The following is a 21,441-nucleotide window of genomic DNA, read 5'->3' on the forward strand; positions in this document are numbered from 1 at the left end:
GTTGAGCCTGTTCCTTGAGACAGGTGAAGCCTGTCTTCCACCCGAGCGCACCTTGATTCACCTGCAGTCAAATTCGGCAAAGGTCATCCCAGCAGCAAATTTTAGGTGTCCTAACCGCATATGGGACATGCTTCATGTACCATACCAGGTGTTGCCATCCTTACCCTGCAAGGCCGTCCCCAACCAAACTGAGATTTTCTTGGTGTCTCACACGTCTTCAAATGGGCCAAGGTCATTGCAAGGTCGAATTTCGGAACCATGTTTGGGACATCCCTCATGTGTCATACTATGTGTTGTCACCTTTCGCTGCAGGGTGATCCTCAAAATTGAGCGTTCCTTTGTCCATTGCCATGCACACCTATTCCCTTACTGAGTCTGGCTGAGGCTTCATTTTCTTCGCGGTTGACATTGTCGAAATCTCTGGGGGTAGGCTAAAAGTGATTCCGCACTAAAAACCTAAGGGATAAACCCTGCAAATTCTTCGCATTTAAACTTCTCATGCAGAACTGAAAACAAGAAGCGTAATGAAAATTAAAGCCAGCAAGACGGCAGCACAGATGGGACACCAAAGAGCGCCATCAGCTGGTGCCATCTGGAGTTGGAGCAATCGTGGCCACGTGACTAAAGCTCAACTCAGTGGCGCCAAACGCCAATAAATTACCGCGAGAGTGCACCATGGTCGCCATTTTTGTCCTCAGCCAACCTTGGCCCACTACAGTACAAAGGCTTCCCTCGTTGCTCATGAGCCACCACTGCATTGCGTACAACAGGCCCAACCTTTCCAAAGATCGCTCCTTTAGTTGGTTCGCGAGGCTTAGCGGTTGTAAGGGAGCTGGGGAACTAGAGGGCTCGCTATCTTTTAGTAGCGGTGTGGGAATGAGTAACGTCGCGTGAAAACACTTGTCTTAAAGGAGTGGCGACACCAAATTTTTCAGAATAGTTTGGTTTATTGGGCTTTCACGTCTCAAAGCAACTCAGGCTATGAGGGACGCCGTAGTGAAGGGCTCCGGAAATTTCGACCACCTCAGTATTTGCTCTGGAATTGACGTGCTCGACATTAGCAATTAACATGGATCACCACGTGGAATTTGTCAGCGCTTAATAAATAATTTGGAATTGAATTTTGTTTTAGGTACGAATTGCGCACAAATGACACACACAGGAAAAAAAAAACACACGAGGGAGACTGAAAGAGCTCTTTCAGTCTCCCTCGTGTGTACCTACAACAGTATATACACCAACTCGCCCAACAAGAAGTTCTTAATTTTGTTTTCCTCAGTTGTTTCGCTTTCTGTTTAGGTTCCCAGACAATGGTTGCGACGTCACTAGGGAGTATGGGATCAAGTGCAGCATACGAAATCTGCAACATAACCGCTGCTTTGTCGTTTTCATTCATTCAATCTCTGACACTGAACTGCTCCAGAAGCCGCATATGGCACTAACTGGTCAAAGAACTATTATACTGCAGTTTTTGCACGTCTCACGTGATCTGGTGCTCATTTGTGACGTCGCAGATATCTTTCGCCTGTTAAAATCGATACTGCACGGAAGAATAAATGCAATATGTTATATACTGGGCGTACGTGACTTTCACGTGTTGATTCATGTTTACTGAAGTCTTACGCATTATCAGCCTGACTACGCCCACTGCAGGGCAAAGGCCTCTCCCATGTCTCTCCAATTAACCCTGTCCTTTGCCAGTTGCGGCCACCGTATCCCCGCGAACTTCTTAATCTCTAGAGCGAAACAAAACTGCACGAAGACGACGGGACAAAAGAAAGGCACGAATACACACACACACAGCGCAGACTTCCAACTGACCTCTGTGTGTGTGTATTCGTGCCTTTCTTTTGTCCCGTCGTCTTCGTGCAGTTTTGTTTCGCTCTAACCATGAACCGACTAGCCCAACATCATGTCTTACTTCGATACATTTCTTAATCTCATCCGCCCACCTAACTTTCTGCCGGCCACTACTACGCTTGCCTTCTCTTGGAATCTTGCCTTCGGATTACACGCCCTGCTCAAGCCCATTTCTTCCTCTTGATTTCAACTAGGATGTCATTAACCCGCGTTTGTTCTCTCATCCACTCCTCCCGCTTCCGATCTCTTAACGTTACACCTATCATTTTTCCTTCCATAGGGAAGCGCACCTGAAGTTTGCTCCCACTGCACCAGCGCCACTTATCCCCTGCCGGTCATTTTGGCATTTCCGTCCGGGCACGTCGCGGGCGGAGCGCATTGAGCCAGCAGCCTGTCGACTGGTACGCGCGTGCTGCTCGCGCAGCTGGCACTCTTTCTTTCATTGTGAGCACGTGCCGTCCTGCTCGCGGGCGCACAAAAGTGTTGTTGCCGCTCGCTGTGAATTCTGCGACGTTCTAAGAGAGGAGAAACTTGTTGTGTCTGGGCAGCGCCTCCTTTATGCTGGTCTGGGGCTGTCACAATAGTTCTCTGAACATCGACGGCCAAGGACTGCCCGTGTAATTCTACAGATTTCCTGGAGATGTCCTACATTCTTGGGGGAAAAAAAATAATATTGGAAAATTGTAACGTACAGTAACGGAAATATTGAAGGTAATGGTCCACCCTTTCTATATGCAGCAAAATCTTAAATATTTTTCATCGCTCGTATGGAGCAGTTGACGATAGGAAAAACGTTAAGAACCATTTTTGGTGATATTTGTACGTCGACTGTACCTCGCTCGTTCGCTTCATAAATATGGTTCAGATATCTCCGAAAAGCTACTTTTCTCTGCTTGCAAAGGATGCATTTTGTTTAACGGTAGCTGCAAATTTGTTTCAACTGTAAAAGAAAACGCAAAGATGAAAACTGGCAGTTGAGCTCAACTTGTTTCAGGAAATGCAAAATTGTGAAAAACCTCTTGCACCTAGAGAAATATCTTTCGAGATACTTTGAGATCGGATGCTAATCAACATATTTAAGCATTTAGAAGTACGTGTATAGATTAGTTTATTAGCCACGCATGTTTGAAAAGCATAGAAAACAGAACAATGTAATCTGCAATAACTTTTGGGATATGCATTGCACTGCGGCGCCTTTTTGTACAGTTTGAGATCGTCTAATCACCCTTCCATTCTGAAAATGTCATCCGTCTGCCTTGTTTAGTTTAAAAGTTATTCCTGATCAAAATTAGCGTTTTTTCGAAATAGTTAAAAACGGAATGCAAAATTGTTCAGGTAACCAGCGCGTGGCAGTTTTGAGATTTTGCGTGAAGAAACTTAATACTTCGCTCTACGCGGCTAAGCATCGCCTTTACTCTACGGCTTTTGGGGAATGCGCAATGTCTAGTTTATTTTAGCTACCTTTTTTGTTCTCCTCATGAAGGACACAAGCTCTTGAAACGTTCCGCGGCTTCTTTTTTTCTGGCAAATATACTCTTAAAATGTCGGTCTCTCATTCCTTTATTCAACTTGTAACAATTGCCAAGAACAAAGTCCACAGAATACAAACAATAATAGCAATAACGCAGCGACATGCGATAAAGTAGATAAATTTAGTAAGTAGCGCCATCTACACACATGCACGTGTACTACATAATCATAGTTCAAAAAAATAACGAGTGTGGCGCTGCTAAATATTTACAATCAGGAGGTGTTCACGAGAGGGAACGATACCTCTACGATGTTCGCACGTTTCCCTCGATTTTGCCCTATGTAGAGTGTGTCGAACTTCCAAGCAGATTTCCGCCATATTGCTTTGCTGGATTGTTTTGTAGGGTAAAGCTAGTAAAGCCACACTACGCGGGTCAGAGCCGAGTTTTGCGCGAGTGTGCGCCGCCTGTTATGCCCATGCGCGAGAACCGCGTGACGTCACGAGAGGCGCAGGTCCGCCGGTGCGTCGCCTCCTCGCCACAGCCGGTGCGAGGTCCTCGCTGCCGGCGCCGCGTGCGCTCCTCTCCGACGCGTGACCTCGTGTTTACGACAGTTGCGCCGCGCGCTACTGCGCATGCGCGAGGAGGGTGCGCGGAGAAATGACGGTCGCGCTCAACATGTAAGCTCTGGTAAGCTAAAGAGAGTCGAGCCGCTGCCAAACGGCGCAGAAGACTGGAAAATGTAAATTCTTCCGATCCCGAGGTTGTCGCCTGGCAGTTTGCCGTCGAGCAGCCAAGGCGAAACGTGCGGCCGAAACACCGGATCACTTTACGCTACGTATATCCAGGCATAGCAAAGCTAAGCCACTGCCAATTTTTTTCACCTGACGCTACGAAACGCATTCTGGGCGTCGTATTATTTTTCGAGGACAGCTTTGGCATTGCTAAAGCGACAGGAAAGGGAAGAGACAGGCTTTCGCTTCGTGCTGCCGGTTGTTCGTTGTTCCGGCTAGCGCTGTGGAGGGGAAGTTGGAGAGCGCTCGATTCGCCTGCACTCAATGCACCAGTTCGGCAAAGTTCTGCGGCAGCGGCGGTGCGGCGGGTGTGTACCGCTAGTTCCGGCACTTTGAGCGCAGTTTGGCACTGTCTGCTTCCAAACGGATGGTCGAGTGCAGGCCTGGTCGTCGCTAGCCTTTGCGATGCCAATGAATTGCAGCCAGCTGTTTACAGCCTACATCAGCGGCAGCCAACCTCTCGTATCTCATGAAGAAATGTGCAAACCGCACATCACAATATCATGTTGCCATGAACCAGCCTCGATCCGTTTCTTTGGAGAACTCGAGCAGCGTTCTAGCTTGTCGACGAGTGAAAGTTACTTGAGTCTCCGCCGTTTATCACAACCCGCAAACCATCATCTGCTTCCATGGCGGCTGCAGCTGCACTATTTCAGCACTAACCATATAGAGAAGGTGAAGTTTTCCTGAACTAGACTCGCACTTTTTTCAAACGAATGCCGTGGTTCAGAGGGCGCCATGTTCCACCGCTGAAATGAATCCATGTGGTATATAAGTGGGGTACAACTCAAGAACGAAGCAGCACATGCCCATCAAAGGAGACCGCCCAGCCAACCGCGTCGACCGAACAGTTTTCTGTTCGGTCTCCACAGGTGCGCCGCGACAGCAGTGGAGACTGAAGCTGCCACGACCGTCTGTTGCCGAATATGACCCCACCTGTAACATTCAGCGCTTTTGCGAAAAAGACGCTCTCGCGCGGATCTATGCGAAAGGTGAGCAGCCCAGCCCTCTCTCCCCCCCCCCTCCCCCTTTAGTGGCCAGTGCAGCTGAGACAATAAACGGGGGCACCACACCTACTAGTACCTTCGCCTTTCTCCCTGTCTTTTCCCCTGCTCCTGCTCAGGTGCTCCTAGAGACGATGGCGGATGCCGGGGCAGCAAAATCTCTTCCTTTCTTTTTGCGTTATTATTCTTTTAGCCTTATCCCGAACAAAGGACATCCACCGTCGGCGACACGGGGACAAAGCGCCGACTCCTTCGTTCTCTTTCGCAGGCTTGGCTGCATGCACAGCCACACAAATCGACGTGATTGGCTGTAGAGTTCCGTCTGAGTTGCGTGTGCCGCTTCGTTCTTTTGTTGTAACCGACTATAGTGCTGAGAAGTCCCCTTTTCGGGAACTGGCACAAAGGACCGCCCCCTCCCCTTGCGGCGCGCCCCTCCTGCAGGCGGGGTAGACTAGCGCCGCAGGAAAAGGAATTCTCGGAAAATGATTACAAGCACGTTATAAGCGGTGTTTACATGACGGGTTGAGTGGAGGATTTGAGCTGAAAACCGGTTACTGGGCTCATGTAAACGAGTCGGTTCCGGGAGTCGAGGGAGCGAGTCCAGTCAACTCCGCTGCAGGGGGTGGGTTGACTCACTCGACCCCAACAGCAGATAGCACGTAAACCGGTCTGAGTCGGGTTAGTGGAAGGAGCGGTGATAAATGCGAACCTGTTATTCGCTTGCGCCGTAGCGCCTGCGAGGCAGCCGTGCATGCCGCAATCTTCCCGGCTGCCACTGCCCTTTCCCGCTGCGCCGTTCGACGCTTGGTGCCGCTGCTGTTGAACCGGTCGCGACTCGCTAAAATCGAGTTCATGTAAACATGCAGTCAAGTTGGGCTGACCTTGCTCAACTCGATCTCCTGGCTCGACCCGCCGAAGTCGGGTTCATGTAAACGAGGCTATAGTTTCCTGACAATAGACGGTGTGAAAATAGCAGCTGTTCCTACAGTTTCCAGGTACGCGCGCGTGGACACGCACGCATACACACACACATACGCGGGCGCACTTTTTCAATCTTTGATCCAACCAAATCGAGGAAAATCGACGCAAGGCAAGAAAGATATACATTTCAGCACGCGATGGAAAATTCTGGAGGGAATAAGCAACCTAATGATGCAAACTGGATACAAGAAAGACGTACGTCTAAAATGAATAAGAGCACGCAGTTGAGGGTCCAAACGAGAGAGGGGAGGGGGTCGCCCTAAGTGCCTACAGAACTATCGCTTTGTAGCCGACCCCTTTTTTTTGGCAGCATTCCTGCACCCCCCCCCCCCGTTCTTCTTCGTACAATGTCTATAAAAATGTCTCGAGTCCGCCTTGTGAATGGTATGCATCTGTATACTGCATTTTTGTGAGCCTTGGCAAAATTCCGTCGAAGTTGATCGGAATTGGTTGCAAGGTGCCGCCGCATGTACGACGAATATTTGCTTCTGAGGAAAACACATTCCGACACCCTGCGGTGCTAACCCTCTCAATAGCAATTTCACGTCTCTTGAGCAATGTCGATTCATCTCAAGGGTAAACAGAAATTGACAATTGCCCACTTCTCTCTGCCTTTTTCTTTACCAACCATAGTTTATAAGGTTGGACAGGCATACGCTGAGCGTTGACTAAATTGTATAGCTGTCTTTGTTATAGTTTTCTTATCATAGATGCAATATCATTTGATAAAAAATATATTTTTTTTCAGCGCTATAGTTAGCAGGTTACACTGTAGACCAGGAGTGTTCCGACTACTACTAATATTACTATGCATCAACAGTGACGAAGTGATTGAACGCGCAAAAGACGAGGGCAGAAGGAAGGACACAAGAAAGGCACCGATTTCAACTATAAGGTTCATTGAAAAAAAAAACAACAAAAAACGCTAGAAATATATACATGGTACATAAACATAATTAATTTTCTTTATTTCACACCTTCCTTATTTTTGGCGTCCGCTTCCTCTTTTCGCTTACTTACTAATTTGCTCTGTGCAATTATGTCGACAATTATCACTAACTCTCCCAAGTTTCCACTGTGTCGACGTTGTGCCTTTTGCGATGCGGGCTGGGCAGCATTATTTTTTTCTTTTTCTTTGCTCCCACTAATATATGTCACGACATTGAAAACAGGAAAGTCTGTAGTCGCGTAAAACTCAAGAACGAAACGGCACATTCCCTCAAAGGAGGCCCTCCAGATAGTAACATCGACGGTACAGCTTTCTGCGGCTATTTAGCCAAGGCTAAACAAGAGAGAGAAGGAAACGGTCCTCTGTTCCCGTGCTGGCATCCTTATCCCGAACAAGGATCACCCCACCTCTGACGCCGTTTGGACAAAGACGGTACCCTCTTTGCCCCGGCTCTCCAACTTTTTCCCTTCACCCTTCCGGAACCATAGACCGAATAAAGGAAGCCCCACTCTCTTTGGCTTTGGCGAGGGACAGGCAGAGAAAGAAGCATGCGGAACCACCCCAGCCAACACCTCCCCCCACGCACGACGGGGACTAGCAGCCGGGCTTGCCATGGTTCGTTTGTAATCCTCTGAAGGCAGGCGCAGCAACAAAAGAAAAGCCTTCACGCAGCACGTGTGCACGGGTCAAGAAAGGACCGGACACGTATCTCAACATCTCAACCAAAACCAGTCTCGGGTCGCTGGGGGCAAGACGGGTACACACTTTCTCAGTGATGGATCAGTGTCGTAGCCTGGTTAAAGTCACTTTAGCCTGGTTAAAGTGGCCTGGTGGCAGAATATGAACTACTCGCAAGATGGCGGCAGTGGAACCGCCACCTTAATACGAAAAAAAAAATGCAAGCCTATCGATGGGAGAATGCTATAGTGAAATCTTCCACTATATGAAAAAAAAATGCGTTCATACACTTTTTCCTATTAAAAAATGTTTTTGTCCAGAATTGTTGGGTATGAAATGGATGAGAACGAGAAACGGCAGGTCTCGATAACTGCTATGGGCAGGGTGAAGAGTTTTTTCCTGTTGCTAAACACGTTTGGCATGTTGCACGCGTAATATTATTTCTGAGCAGTTTTTGCTGTAATTCACTAAGCATGCAGTGTTTAGTAAAGCTCGCGCTAACGAAACTCATTTCTTTTGCCTTTTTTTTTTATTTTGGAGACTGACAACAGCTAGCGGCATTATGCAGACGCGTGAGGCAAGGTCAGTGATCGCCTCAATGTTCCGACTTGTGACGCCTGGCTCAATTTTCGAAGTTGCTTTACATGTAAAAAATTTCTAAAAACAAAAATAATCAAAATGTTTGCTTGCACATGAATGAGCGTTTGCATATGAGCGATGGCTCTGCAAATAAATTGTTTTGGGGATGCGCGTGCGCTGTAATCGGCATTAAAATAAATATACAAACCGCTTATCTCCGTTGTAGCGATTGACCAAACTAGAGCATTTTTTCTCTTTGCCGTACATAGCAAGAAGCTGGTAGGCGCATTTCGTGAGTGTTTTCGTTTTCTCCTCAGCCTCGCGTGTCGCCTTAAGGCCACTTTATTTTAAGTTAAAATAAAAATTATTTCCATTATTTTTCAGCGAAACACGTAACAAAATCCTTATTATTTGGCCAACAAACCTGCATGCACCTAACTCAGCCACCCAACGAAATTAAGCATCTTGCGCAGATAGCCGCGCCAAAAAAAAAAAATGGTATTTACCTCGAATTCCACGTCTTAAATGACCTCGTCATTTACTTGCGATACACATTTCGCCGTTACGGTTAGAGCACTGCACGGGCCTCAATTTGAGGCCCAAGCCCGGCCCAGGCCCGTGGCTTCAAGCCCGGGCCGTTTCACAGTAATGCTTGAGGTATACTGCTCACTCTGAGCAAGTAGACTGCTACTATACCGATAATAAACTGGCCGGCAAAGGATCTGAAACCTCAGTTTGGCTTGCAGAAAGTTGGTTCTTTTTAACCCAGAAGAAAGTGCACATGATTAAGAGTAGTGCTCGCCAGGCCCGTCTTTTGGACAGTGATCTCGTGTAGGTGCGCAAAAATAAACTCGGAAGTTCCGAGAGCCAAATAAAAAGGGCTTCATACGAGCGTAATAGACTACTTTGCATTTCCCCATGATTTTAATCAGTTATATTTTGGCGCCCGCGAAGTAGAAACATTAAAGCTGACTAGCAAGCAGTAGGATGACATTTTTTTTAGTGAACGCGATCTCTCAGGTTGAACTCATAGCCGAAATGGTCGCCTTTCAGTAGAAACGAAAAGCTAAAAGGCTTGAGTATTTCACTTATATGTTCTCCCCGAATGCATTTCTAATAGTGTATAGGTATGTTTTGGTGTGACGAACGATCAATGGCCAATTAAGGCCGGTTGAATTTTACACTTACTGGTGGAGCAGAAGATAACGCGCGCGAACCATGTGTTAACTTACAGGGTAAAACACTTGTCATGACAACCAGGCTGAAGAAGCGAGGAGGGATAGATGTGGTTATGAGACGAGATTTACAAACTCTCGCGAGCTTTTGCGGCTATTTCATTTACGAGATGTTCCGGTCAGCTAGATCAAAAAGAAAACCAAACGCGCTTTAGTTTGTGAATTTTCTCTCATGAGAAAAATATAGCTATTAAATAAATCTATGTTTTTGGGGCTTAAGGGCCCCAGGAGAGTCAGGCTGTGAGAGACACCGAAGCAAAGGATCATTTACACCGCCTGGGTTTCTTCAATGAGCAATGATACTACAAAGTACATGGCTGTCGTGCTTGCCGCCTAAATAGAAATGCGGCCGCCGAGGCTAGGAGCAAACCCTGGTTCCCCGGCTCAGCAGTCAAGAAACTTTACCAGCCACCGCGGCATGGAAATAGGGCAAATAAATAAGTCAATGAATGAAGCTTAGTTTCTTTCTCAATGCGTACTATAACCCATAGCTCATCCGCGTTGCTGCTCCAATGACGCAGTTGTGTACTTCCCTCAGCAATAGTGAATGAATAGTCGGACACCAGCCGTTTCTGTACGTACCCAAGGCCAGCTCGGGTCCGCAGCTTTGAGCCCGAGCCCGGGCCCGCCACTTCAGGCCCGGGCCCGGCCCAGGCCCGGCAGAACAAATGTCCCGGCCCGGCCCGCGGGTCGGGCCGGGCCCGGGTTTTTGGGCCGGCCCGAGCCCGTGCAGTGCACTAGTTACGGTACCGGCTTTTTCGTCAACAATCTGCTTCACGTAGTGGGCCTGATCTACTAGCAGTTCATTTTTCAAGTTTGCGCAGCGAAAAAAAAAAAAAATTCACTGTCCACTATTTCTGTTAACCTACATCTCAGAGGAGCGTACTGCCGCGACAGAAAGAAATGCGAACAGCGCAGTGCCTAGGCGCTCAGCTGTTGGAATTTATTTTCGACACGCTTATACAATTGGCTCGCAACACAAATACGCTAGAGACATCCGTGATACAATAATGTACCACTCTAGCGTCTTTTTGTTACTACCGAGATAAAAACGCATTGAAGATAAATTCCGACTGCTCAGCGCGTGGGCGCCGTGCTGTCCGCATTTCTTTCTAGCGCCCCGCATTTTGCTAATCCTCTGAAGCTCGTCAGCATTCAAGCACGAGGGAGAAAGCTCGCGACTGCACAAAGAGATTTGCAGGCTGGCCAACACGTGCAAAGTACGTGCAGAACTGGCTTTTTTTTTTTCAGGAGAAAGCGCGCTGCTCGCGCAGCTACTCAATGGGAGGGAGACCGGTTTGCCCGGACAAAAGTGCGGAGTTGGCCGGAGAGGGCGCTTTTCAGTGGCGTCCGCAGAGCCCCCCTGCGAAGCTGCGGTCCCCTATAGCTCGCTGCGTTGTCCTTAACTTAAGCTGAACCCTCTTTGTTAGCCTACACGTTTCTGCCCCATAGGTGAGTACCGGTAAGATACAGCAGTTGTATATCATTCGAAAGCAAAAATACGTACGCAATTTTTTTGCGTCTTTAAGCCCCTCGCATCCTCCGTACAAAGAGCCGCAAATTCGAGTTCATCAATTCCACACTCGTCCCCTGCAGTGTTGGCGGCGACAGCGGCTTAGTGGAGGCGTCGCTTTGCCATCGCTACGTCTATAACGAGATGATAATTGTTTAAGGCATAGATGACTCGGGCCTTGTTGATGAGGGCCTGACCTCCCAGAGACTGTCGTCCTGATAAAAGTTTTGGGGTGAGCCGAAGACAAAAGACCTCACGGCTACCTTGCTTCAGGCGTTGTCACTCCTCTTCAGCGGCATCAGATGACCTACGTGGCGCAGGAGGAGGCGGCGAAAACTCCTACGCTAGGGATGAACGTAACGCGCAAGTCTCCGTTTGTACCATCTCTGTATGTAGGACGACGAGGTAAATGCGGCAGACACGTGCATGGCCTCCGGGCGGCGATTAGGTTCAATTAGTACAGTCACCTTCACCACAGATAACCAACACACCAAAAACTGCAGGCCATTGAGTGGAAGACCAGGGTTCCGAAAGCGGAAGTGTATAGTGGCGCGGCAAAAGCAGAAGTCTTTGTTGATTTCAGAAGCAATAGTCGTCGGGGATAATTTTTACAACTCCAGGGACTCAGTCCTGTTCGCGAAAGCCAGACACGGAGTTTTATCAAACACAGCAAATCAAGGTCGATGAAATGGACCGCGAAAAGACCGCCTTTGTCACGCCCAAGAGAACTTCTTGCTGGGCTAGTTGGTGATTCATTGTCAAACTAAAGGCGCCAAAAGCCACACACACACACACACAAGACAAGAGAACGGGACAGAGCGCCCGATAGCCTCTACTAGTTCAAGACATGCCATTTTGGCTTTGTTCTGCCCCAGCAACGTTCCAGCATGTAATGGACACAGTATTGGCAGGCCTCAAGTGGCAAATTTGTCTGGTATACATAGATGACATCGTCTTTTTCTAGACCTTTCACGGTCATCTGCTTCAAACCATGCTAGAGGCACTCAAGTCATCACGGCTCACTTGGAATCCAGAGAAGTGCCATTTCGCTGACCAGCAGCTGCTGTTTCTATAGGCCACATTGTAATCAATGATAGAATAAAAAGCTGGCCCGCAGAAAACCGCCGCCCACTGACAAGAAAGCTGTGCGCCAATTCCTGGGGCTGTCCGCCAATTACCGTCGATTTGTAAAGAATATTATGCGTCATTCAAGTAAGAAGCTCCGCAACAGGAACCATTCCGGGAACTTAAGCGTTGCTTACAGTCACCGCCGTGCTTGGACACTTGGACGAAAACGTCAAAATCGAAATTCATGCCGACGCAAGCAGAGTGGGGCCCGGTGCCGTTCTCGTTTAGAAGCGGCAAGGTCGCGATAGAGGAATAACGTACACCAGCCGCTTTTTGTCAAAGATAGAGGCCACCTATCTCACGATGGAAAAGGAGCGCCTTGCGATAGTGTGGGCCATGTCGAAATTCTGCCCGTATTTATACGACAGGCCTTTCAAAGTTATGATTGACCATCACGCTCTGCACTGGCTCACCCACTTGAAGAACACGTCTGGCCGCCTCGCTTGATGGAGCTTACGACTCCAAAAGTTCGGCGTCATCGTCGTTTACAAGTCCGGACGCAAGCACTCTGACGCCGATTGCCTGTCACGAGCCGACGACAATGATGCCTTCCTATAGGACGTACAAGCACTTTTACACATCAGCAACGCTCGGACCCTGAGCTCTAACACCTCGAGTACTTGGAGGGCAAGGCTTCTCCCTTTCTAGCCTCGTTCAAGTAAGAATAGTCTTTGATCTGCATACAGAGTGATGTGATCGTGAAAAATTCACACCGAGCACAATGTTTCCCTCCTTGTTGTACCCAGAAGTCTCCACGAAGAAGTTCTGCAAGCTTCACACGAGCCGACAGCTGGACATCTCGGGTTTTCTCGCACACTCCGCCGCATTCAAGACAGTACGTATTACTGGCCCCGGCTATCTGCCGATGTCATGCGTTATGTGAAAACCTACCGAGATTGTAAACGATGGAAGACTGCTGCCACCCAACTGTAAGGATTCCTGAACCCTACAGAACCTCCATCAAGACCCTTCCAGCAAATCGGCATAGACCTAGCTACTTGGCCCTTTCCTAGGTCAAGGTCTGGAAAGAAGTACTAGATCATTGTAGTGACTGACTACTAGGCCCGCTATGCCGCGGCAAAAGACCTGCCGAACAGAATGGCAGCAGAAGTCGCCAAGTTTTTCGTGGGGTGCATTTTTCTGCGACATGGTGCCCCCCCAACTACTCATCAGAGAATGAGGAACAGCGTTCACGGTGGAGCTGAGACAAGCCATCCAGTGCTATAGTCAAACAAGCCACTGGAGGACAACCGCATGACGGAGCGACAGCATCATAGCGGCGCTGTGCATGTCTGGAAGTAGTATATATATTGTGCGGCTGAAGTCTTATTAAGCTCGCTGAAGGACTGTGTTTTCAGTGATTGTTTTCCTTTCTTCCATTCTTAGTGTTTATTTCTGCCCACATTTCATTGCAAAGCATCGGGACGATGCCCGAGATTGTGGTTACTCTGCACGCCGTATCTCGAAAGTTCGTTGCGTTTCAAATTGAGCAGGGCTGAGAGCGGCGGGCATTCTGTTCGAAGACCGCCGAGCACGCTTGTTGCCTATCGTAGCCACCGAGCCTTTGTTCTTTTTTGGGTGCGTGTGTAAACAGATTCTTTTGGAAGCTTGCTTCACAGTCATCCTGACTGCCATCACCGCTAAGTGACAATACCTCGTCATGCTTTCAGGTCACAAAGCTCATGAAGCAACGGCCGCTCAGCTTGTGTGAACGGACGTGAGAAAGTATTAGATTAGTTTCAAACAATTTTGAACATGCACTATATGATTCGCTCGGTGAATCAAATAGGATATTCGATTCGCTATTGCAAAATTTCGAATATTCACACCCTCTTACAAAATACACGGTTTCTATGTTAAGTGAACTTTCAAAAATGAAGGCGGCCGCTGTCGAAGTGAACTTTCAAAAATGAAGGCGGCCGCTGTCGAACCACACACGTGGGCAGCAGATTCGTATGTGCCACTGTCCTTCGCAAACCTGGTTCCTATGTGCACCACATCATGTCGTATAGCAAACGCTTAAACTCCAAAGTTGCTATAGCGTTGTCTCGAGTCACCTGGGGTCCTCTTTGAATATCACTTCACGGACACAGCCACTTTATTTCATGGTGTTTTTATTCACCACAAGACGCACAAGCCTTCACTTCAACCAAGTTGTAGGAACACTCCTCTGTGGCCGCGGGTTCACACGCATGGCTCACAACCCCAGGGGCAGCGGTTCGAGTTCCGGCTCGACCTTTTTTCTTTTCAGCACAATTGCTTTCGTTTCTTCACAGACACTCTGTAATAGGGGTAGTATAATGTCGCGACCCTATAGACCAAAGAGGAATTGTGTAGCGACGTCATCGCTGTTGTACTGTGTTGTGGGTTGTTTGAATTATCCACGCGAGGTCGTGAGGTTGCGACGTTACGACCCTCTCAACGAATGATTTTACAGACACACCAACGCCACTGGATTCCTCGCTAAAAGGGACCCTTAACACTGTAACAACAAGAACATTGGCACCTGTTTGCTTTCTTCGCTGGCGCATTCATAGCCAGTCGTGTGCATCGTGGCGCTGCAAGTATTCTGACACGCCAGCGCACAGTAGCACTTTTCACCGATAGCTAGCATTAAAGCTTTGTGCAAGGTCTAGCATTCCCGAGCAACGTCTTTTTGCTACGTGCTGGCAGCCGATTGTAGGACAGAAGAATAAGTTGATGTGACACGTGCAAGATGCTGCAACTAGTGAGTGCTGTCTGAAAACTCTGCGATGTTTGACCACGAGTTCAGATAAACATATTGCAATTTCTTAACATTTTGAATGTTCAAATAGTAAAAGTGCGGCATGAATTGAATTAAACTTCAAATTTCATAAATCCGCATACCCTTAATCCACGAGAGCTTCCACAGGTACTGGTATGAAAGTCTTTCATGCCTACCCCTCCTATGAAAAACGATTCATGACCTTTTAGCCTGCGACCACCAGATCCACATTATAGGGCAACTGAAGCAGTGCTTTGAAAATTTAGCGGTATTCAAGGATTCAAATCTATATAGGCTGTAGGTAAAGCATGCCAATTGTTTTTGCACTACCACTCAAAATAGTGACATAATCGACGATTGAATTTTGCGCTTGTCCACACCGGAGGAGTGCAGAGAAATTCAGCGTGACGTCACGGAAGGTATGATTTCAACTTACCGCTGTCGTCAGCCACGCCCTGCCCTGACTCGTTAGACACTGCCAAACAACTCCCGGCAGGGTTCGCCTTCGGCGGCTTTGGTTTTTTTTCCTTCAAAGCAGGCGTTTGTGCGTTGGCAATTTAGCGATACATCCGATGACGTCACCATGCGACCCCCCCCACCCTTTAGCATTGTGCACTGCGGAGAAGCTTGAAGCGCATCCGGATTTTAATCTGTGATTACTTCACTATTTCAAAAAGACTTCGGAAGCTTTACATGCAAGTTTGACGCATTCAACACTTTAAGCTCGCTGATTTCTAAAACCTATGCAGTTTCCCTTTAATCCTGGAGAGCTTCCACAGGTATTACTAATAAAATGCCTTTCATGCCTACCCCTCCTACATAACCCCACAATAAGAACTACTTTCAGTGGGAGACAAGAGTGTGGCTTTCTGCATGATTTATTTGCGGCACTGAAGCATTGTAAGAAAGTAAAAGAAATTAAAAACACAGGCTCAATTTTCCTTCGACAAACAACTGCGCCTCGGCAGCGCTCACAGCCAATCACGCAAGATGCATGCACATATTAAAAAAACTGCAAAAGATGTCAGTTCCTTCTTTTGTGCTCCATGGAAGGCAGGTCACTGACTCGGTAAGACCTTCTACGAGTGCTTCCGTCACTTTTTGCACAACTCCTGGATGGCTTTGCACAGTTTCTCGACCGACGAGTTGCTGTTTGGGTCAGCCATCATCTTCACCACCTGGAAAAGACACAGGTGCAGCGTGTTAGGAATAGACAGGCACTCCAAAAGACGGTATCCAGAAAGACAAGAATTCAAAAAGGTGAATGACATTAATAAGAGAAAATAAAAAAAAACGCAGAAGAATTTCACAGGAGGGTTACCACTTGTAACAGGCATTTAAGCACTGAGTCCTGCTTGTAGGCTGTGGAGTGAAAAGACAAGTTTAACGCATCTCAGTTGCCACTCTGTGCACTGCTCGGCAGTCTCCAGCTTCCATTCGCAATCCTGTGTCCGCCACAAAGGACAATATAAAAGCCCAATATATCCATGGAATCGCAGCAGTTTCACTGAATGGTTTTACTACTCAAGTGGCTCGATTCATGATGCGACGGGACGTAGATTCTCGCCACATATCAAGCTCGTTTCAGTCCTTGCCTCTTTCAGCCCCTCCTTTCCATTGTCTTAAAGGGACAGTGAGGAGAGCTCTATTAATATTTTTTTTATAGCAAAATCCGATAGTTTGGCATTTCATGGCTTTGTTGCCACTTGGCCGGCAGCAAAAGATGCATTTATTTCCAAGAAATTTGGATTCGAAGTTGAAAAAGTTTTTCCCGCCGCTCTGATTCAAACTTGGGATTCTCTTATGACGACACAGGACAAAGTGATGTGAAACATGACGTAACGCAGACTCCGTGATTTCTGGCGGCCAGCAGTGTGGCCCAGCAGCAGCCGAAAAGAAAGCTACTGCCGGCCGCGCGTTGAAGGCATCTATCGGCTATTGCGGGCGTCGTTACCGTTAGCGGAATACCGGGAGCCCGCCTACCACCGGCGAGCAGGCGTTGATTGGTCCAGATGCTACAGGCGCGCGCGTAGCTGCCGGGTATGTGGCGCCATCTGGCGACGTCAAGGAGATTTGCGCATGCATTGGCTGCGCCTCAGTGATTCGTGGCTCCTCGTGTCCTAGAGTTGCTAGAACCATTGGTTCTAGCAACACTGTTTTGTCCTATGACGTCATCACACTTGTACTTGCGAGTTTGGCCAGTGGCGGCGATACCTGTATTTCGGTTCTTGCTCTTTTCTGCGTTACAAGAGCTTTGTTGTCAGTATGAGTGGCGTTTTTGCAAATCAGGAGCTGGTATTCTGTCGATACAAGCCAACTTCAATTTCTCCTCAGAGTCCCTTTAATCTCACTCCTTCACAGACTACGCCACTGATGCCATGATATTGGGAAATGAGGCACCGACAGCTCTCGTTGGAAAATGAATGGCTATGCTCATTTTCTCCTTTAAGAATGAAATCAGCAGCCGCCATGTCTGGGACCACAAAACTACTCCAAAGCAGTGTGTTTCGAACAGCCGTGTGAGGCACGGCACGCACACTAACCAGTCCTCCTATTTTGATGTGGCTGTCCTTCTCGAGTCAGAAAACAGAAGCAAAGAAATAAAAGCACCAAGTGAACTTTGATCACCTCGGTACTGAGGCCTGTGCGCAAATGAGCGAGATGTAGCAGTGTGCAGTGTACGTCAAGCTGTTGATGCTACTTTGACATTGTCGGGACCATGGTCAGGAAGTTAACATGCGTTGAAGGCGTGAAACATACCTGCACTATAGCATGGATTCCAGTAGATGGCAAGAATGGTTTATCGTTAATGAAATTTTAGGTCCCAAAGCGACTCAGGCTATGAGGGACGCCATATTGGAGGGCTCCGGAAATTTCGGCCACCTGGAGCTCTTCAACGTGCACTGACATCACACAGTACACGGGCCTCTAGAACTTTGCCTCCATCGAAAGCGACCACTGCACCGGGATTGAACCCGCGTCTTTTGGGTCAGCAGCCGAGCACCATAACCGCTGAGCCACCACGACAGTCAAATGGCGAGAATGACACAACAGCGTCCAGGTAAACACCAGCATAAACCTGCTAATGTCAATATTTGGGACACAATGGGGCAAAACGAAGTGCATGTGGACAGGAGTTGTACACTTGATTAAGAGCAACTTAGCCGTAAAGACTTCTCTCCTTTCAGAAAACTTGCAGCAGAAAATTTTTGAAGACACTCTGCTTAGTACTCTGCTTAGACACTCTGGCCTGATTAGTAAGTTCACATTAGGTTCAGGCAGAAAACAAGCAAGCAGCTGCTATGCAAACTTATAGAAAAAAACTGCACAACCATTTTAAACCATCTGTGAGGATTTACAAAAGCAGTTGCAAAAAGGTGCTAGCTTGCAGCAAACATGACTACCAAATGTTTCAGCTCGAAAAGTCATCTATGAAAGCCACAGTGAACCAGTGGGGGGTGGGGTTCAAATATGCTCTCCAAAACCGTAACGAATATTCTATGTTCAACCTGATTCATTACTCTCACATGTAATTCCAACAGCCATAGTCAGTCTTAAAACTGCCATTCACCCCAGCAGTGGGGGGACAAGTTTTAAACCTGTGGCTGTTGGAATGGCACTGGCACATTCATTGTTGCATTCTGACGAGTACTACAGTGAACATTCAAATGGCCTGACCAAGCTTTACTTGTTGGCTGGAGACTACAAATGCTTCACATGCTTGCTACCATTCCTCTGCTTCCAATGCACATATCTACTACAAACGTCCCTCCATGCTTGAGTGACAGCCACCCACCTTTCCGTTGTTGAGGTGCACGTGGATGGGGGCCTCCACCGCCTTGCTGTGGACGGGGCTGCCCGAGAGGGACAGAAGGGTCTCCCCCTGGCGGGCCTTGCGCGCTGTCGCCGGCCTCTTGCTGCACTCGCGCACACAGAATACGGCCCCCAGCCACAAGAGACAAGGATTAATAAAGCTGCTGCGGCTAGCTGGCGCCATATCACGAAGCATGCTGCATCTTCAAGTCAAAACACCACAGCAAACAAAAATTTCACAGTGCAGTGGTGCAAACGCCAAATCATGATTTGGAGCAATTCTTCCAAAAAACACACTTAGGAGCAGTTTGGAGAGGCCTTGCTCCATTTATGTACAAAGCCTACCCACTCAAGCAATGAATATTAAAACGGATCAATCGTTGTACTGCGAAAAAAAAAAAAATTCAATCCTGGATGACATCCAAATGCCCCAAGGAAATTCCTTGTCTCCAGTACCTTGGACTAGTCATTCTCAAACTGCTCGAGTGGATAGGAACCCCCTCTCGTTCACCCACTGCATGGCAAGGGTCTACATGGTTGGTTTATGGTTTATGGTTTATGGTTTAACGTCCCAAAGCGACTGAGGCTATGAGAGACGCCGTAGTGGAGGGCTCCGGAAATTTCGACCACCTGGGGTTCTTTAACATGCACTGACATCACACAGTACACGGGCCTCGAATTTCTCCCCCAAAGAAATTCAGCCGCCGCGGCCGGGATCGAACCCGCGTCTTTCGGGCCAGCAGCCGAGCACCATAGCCACTGAGCCACCGCGGTGGCACAAGGGTCTACATCCATCTCATAAGTTGCGTGCAGCACTATGGAAGGTAGTGACCTCTCAGCCAATCAGGAGAGCGTGTTAAATGTGTTCCTACATGCCTCGCTGTCTGCTTGTCGTAGGCTCGTGCTGTAGGCATGTGCGAATATTCGATAATTTTGAATGTTCTGTCCAACAGTAAAGTTTTCGATATTCAATTCAATCCGAAAGTTTGTTTTTCAAAATCTCGAAGTATTAGCCTTGAGTGAATAATGTTTCGGAGTTCTTGCTGCGTGTTTTCAGAGGTACATAGAGATGGGAGACCTTTTCCTTCATGTGACGCGGTGAAGCACTGGGTGCGTGCATCTAGCAGGAGTCATCACTTAAAAGCAATAGCTGCACAACGATGCAATCATATTAAGAGCACAAGTTGGAGATCCGAGACAGGTCTTGCACCCCACAAATACATCGGCTCTGCAAGCAGGTCGACTCCCCCAATTTCTGACTGCCATTTTTCCAGGACACTGACACAGCTTCAGCGAGTGCGACAAAGCTTCAATCCATTCTCTTTCTCTCTCTTTTTTTTCTGCTAATGGCCCTGAGTGTTAAAAAATTACGCGATTTTGCAAATGACTGATGCAACATTCAACCTTTTTTGTGTGCTAGAATTATTCGAAATATCTGCTTCGAAATTATTTGAAGAGAATTGCTATTCGCTTTGAATTCGTTTCGAACCAAAAAAAAAAAAAACACTATTCGCACATGCCTTGCAGATATGGTTAGAAAAGAGCATAAATCAACATTGTCTATGTACCATAAGTGTATGCACGCTACGTACGCTAAACCCAAGAATTTTGCGGGATGTTCCACCATTTGTCGCATTCGCACATTCAGTTCACCGTATGGAAACGGAGAAGCAACGATAAGCTCAGCCTGGTGGCACATGCAGGTTTTTAGAAAGGGAACCATTTTTTGCAATAAACCAATGCTTCTCTCTAGGTCTAGAAGAGGCAGAATAGTCATTCTAAATGAGGCAAATTTATCGCTTGCACGTTTTGTTACAGGCGAGACAAGACGAAGCAAAAGCTCGGTGCCCAATTTATGGCCAATGAATGCACTGACAACAGCAGTAGCAACGACGAATTCAGCCCGGAATGAAGGGTCCTGCTTAGAAGGGCAGAGCCCATTTACAAACAATTTAGCATACACAAAAACCACACACGCTGAACTCTGGAAACAGCGTGCATAACGCGAGCATACAGTAAGGCTTGATTTAAAATAGCATTTTACACACGTACACTAAAAAGTACGCCATTCTTTTTAGTGCATGCTATCCTATATGCCCAGTTTCTACTGGCACTGCATTCTGCGGTGACAGACTGTCACCTCAGCACTCAATGTAGCTTTGGTAGTGCTGCACGGAATTACTGAGATGGAGAATAGGATCTTGCATGCATGGCCTCACAGGCAAATCAAAGGGGCAGTCAAACTAAGACAATCTCAGCCAGCAGGTTGTCTGCATATGCAGCTTCCTTCATCATACTACGTCACTAACAGCTTGCAGATTATCCGTGGCATGTCTCGGACAGAATTTTCTTGAGAGGCAGTCAACAAACTTCTCTGCCACACTGTCCCTACACTGCTCCGCACGTAGCAGCGCTTCATTAAACTGCTTCATGGATATGGAGGAAAAAAACCAACTCAAGAGAGAGCGTTCACAAGTCATGAAGTCATTTCCCTTCCCTGGAAGAGATCAATAAAATGTTCTTCTCCCTGTCTCATTTAGCCACTGAAGCCCGTTTTATTTTTCTACAGATTGTTTGCAAAATGACTTGAGTATAATCGAAATGAGTGATTCAAGCCAAATTCTCCAGGACCACGCATGAAATTCCCCCAGCAGTGTGTAAATGACAATGACTGGAACTGTTTACATAGCTG

General features: G+C 47.6%; 1 protein-coding gene across 4 annotated transcripts in view; it reads right to left on the reverse strand.

Annotated features, from left to right (window-relative positions):
* Nucleotides 1-15,796: 15,796 nt before the first annotated feature.
* The window catches only part of LOC149360701 (uncharacterized), a 38,375-nt gene continuing 32,730 nt past the window's right edge, over nt 15,797-21,441 (reverse strand). For all 4 annotated transcript variants that reach the window (XM_089572481.1, XM_089572483.1, XM_089572482.1 and 1 more), the window contains exons 8-9: nt 18,733-18,853; nt 15,797-16,114 (exon numbers count right to left, since the gene is read on the reverse strand). In XM_089572481.1, the coding sequence (XP_089428607.1) occupies nt 16,031-16,114; nt 18,733-18,853 (205 nt within the window). In that variant the 3' untranslated portion in view covers nt 15,797-16,030. The remainder of the gene's footprint in view (nt 16,115-18,732; nt 18,854-21,441) is intronic.

The sequence above is a fragment of the Amblyomma mixtum genome, chromosome 2 (assembly GCF_055824585.1).
Source record: "Amblyomma mixtum isolate Tamu chromosome 2, ASM5582458v1, whole genome shotgun sequence".
In the NCBI taxonomy this organism is placed as follows: domain Eukaryota; kingdom Metazoa; phylum Arthropoda; class Arachnida; order Ixodida; family Ixodidae; genus Amblyomma; species Amblyomma mixtum.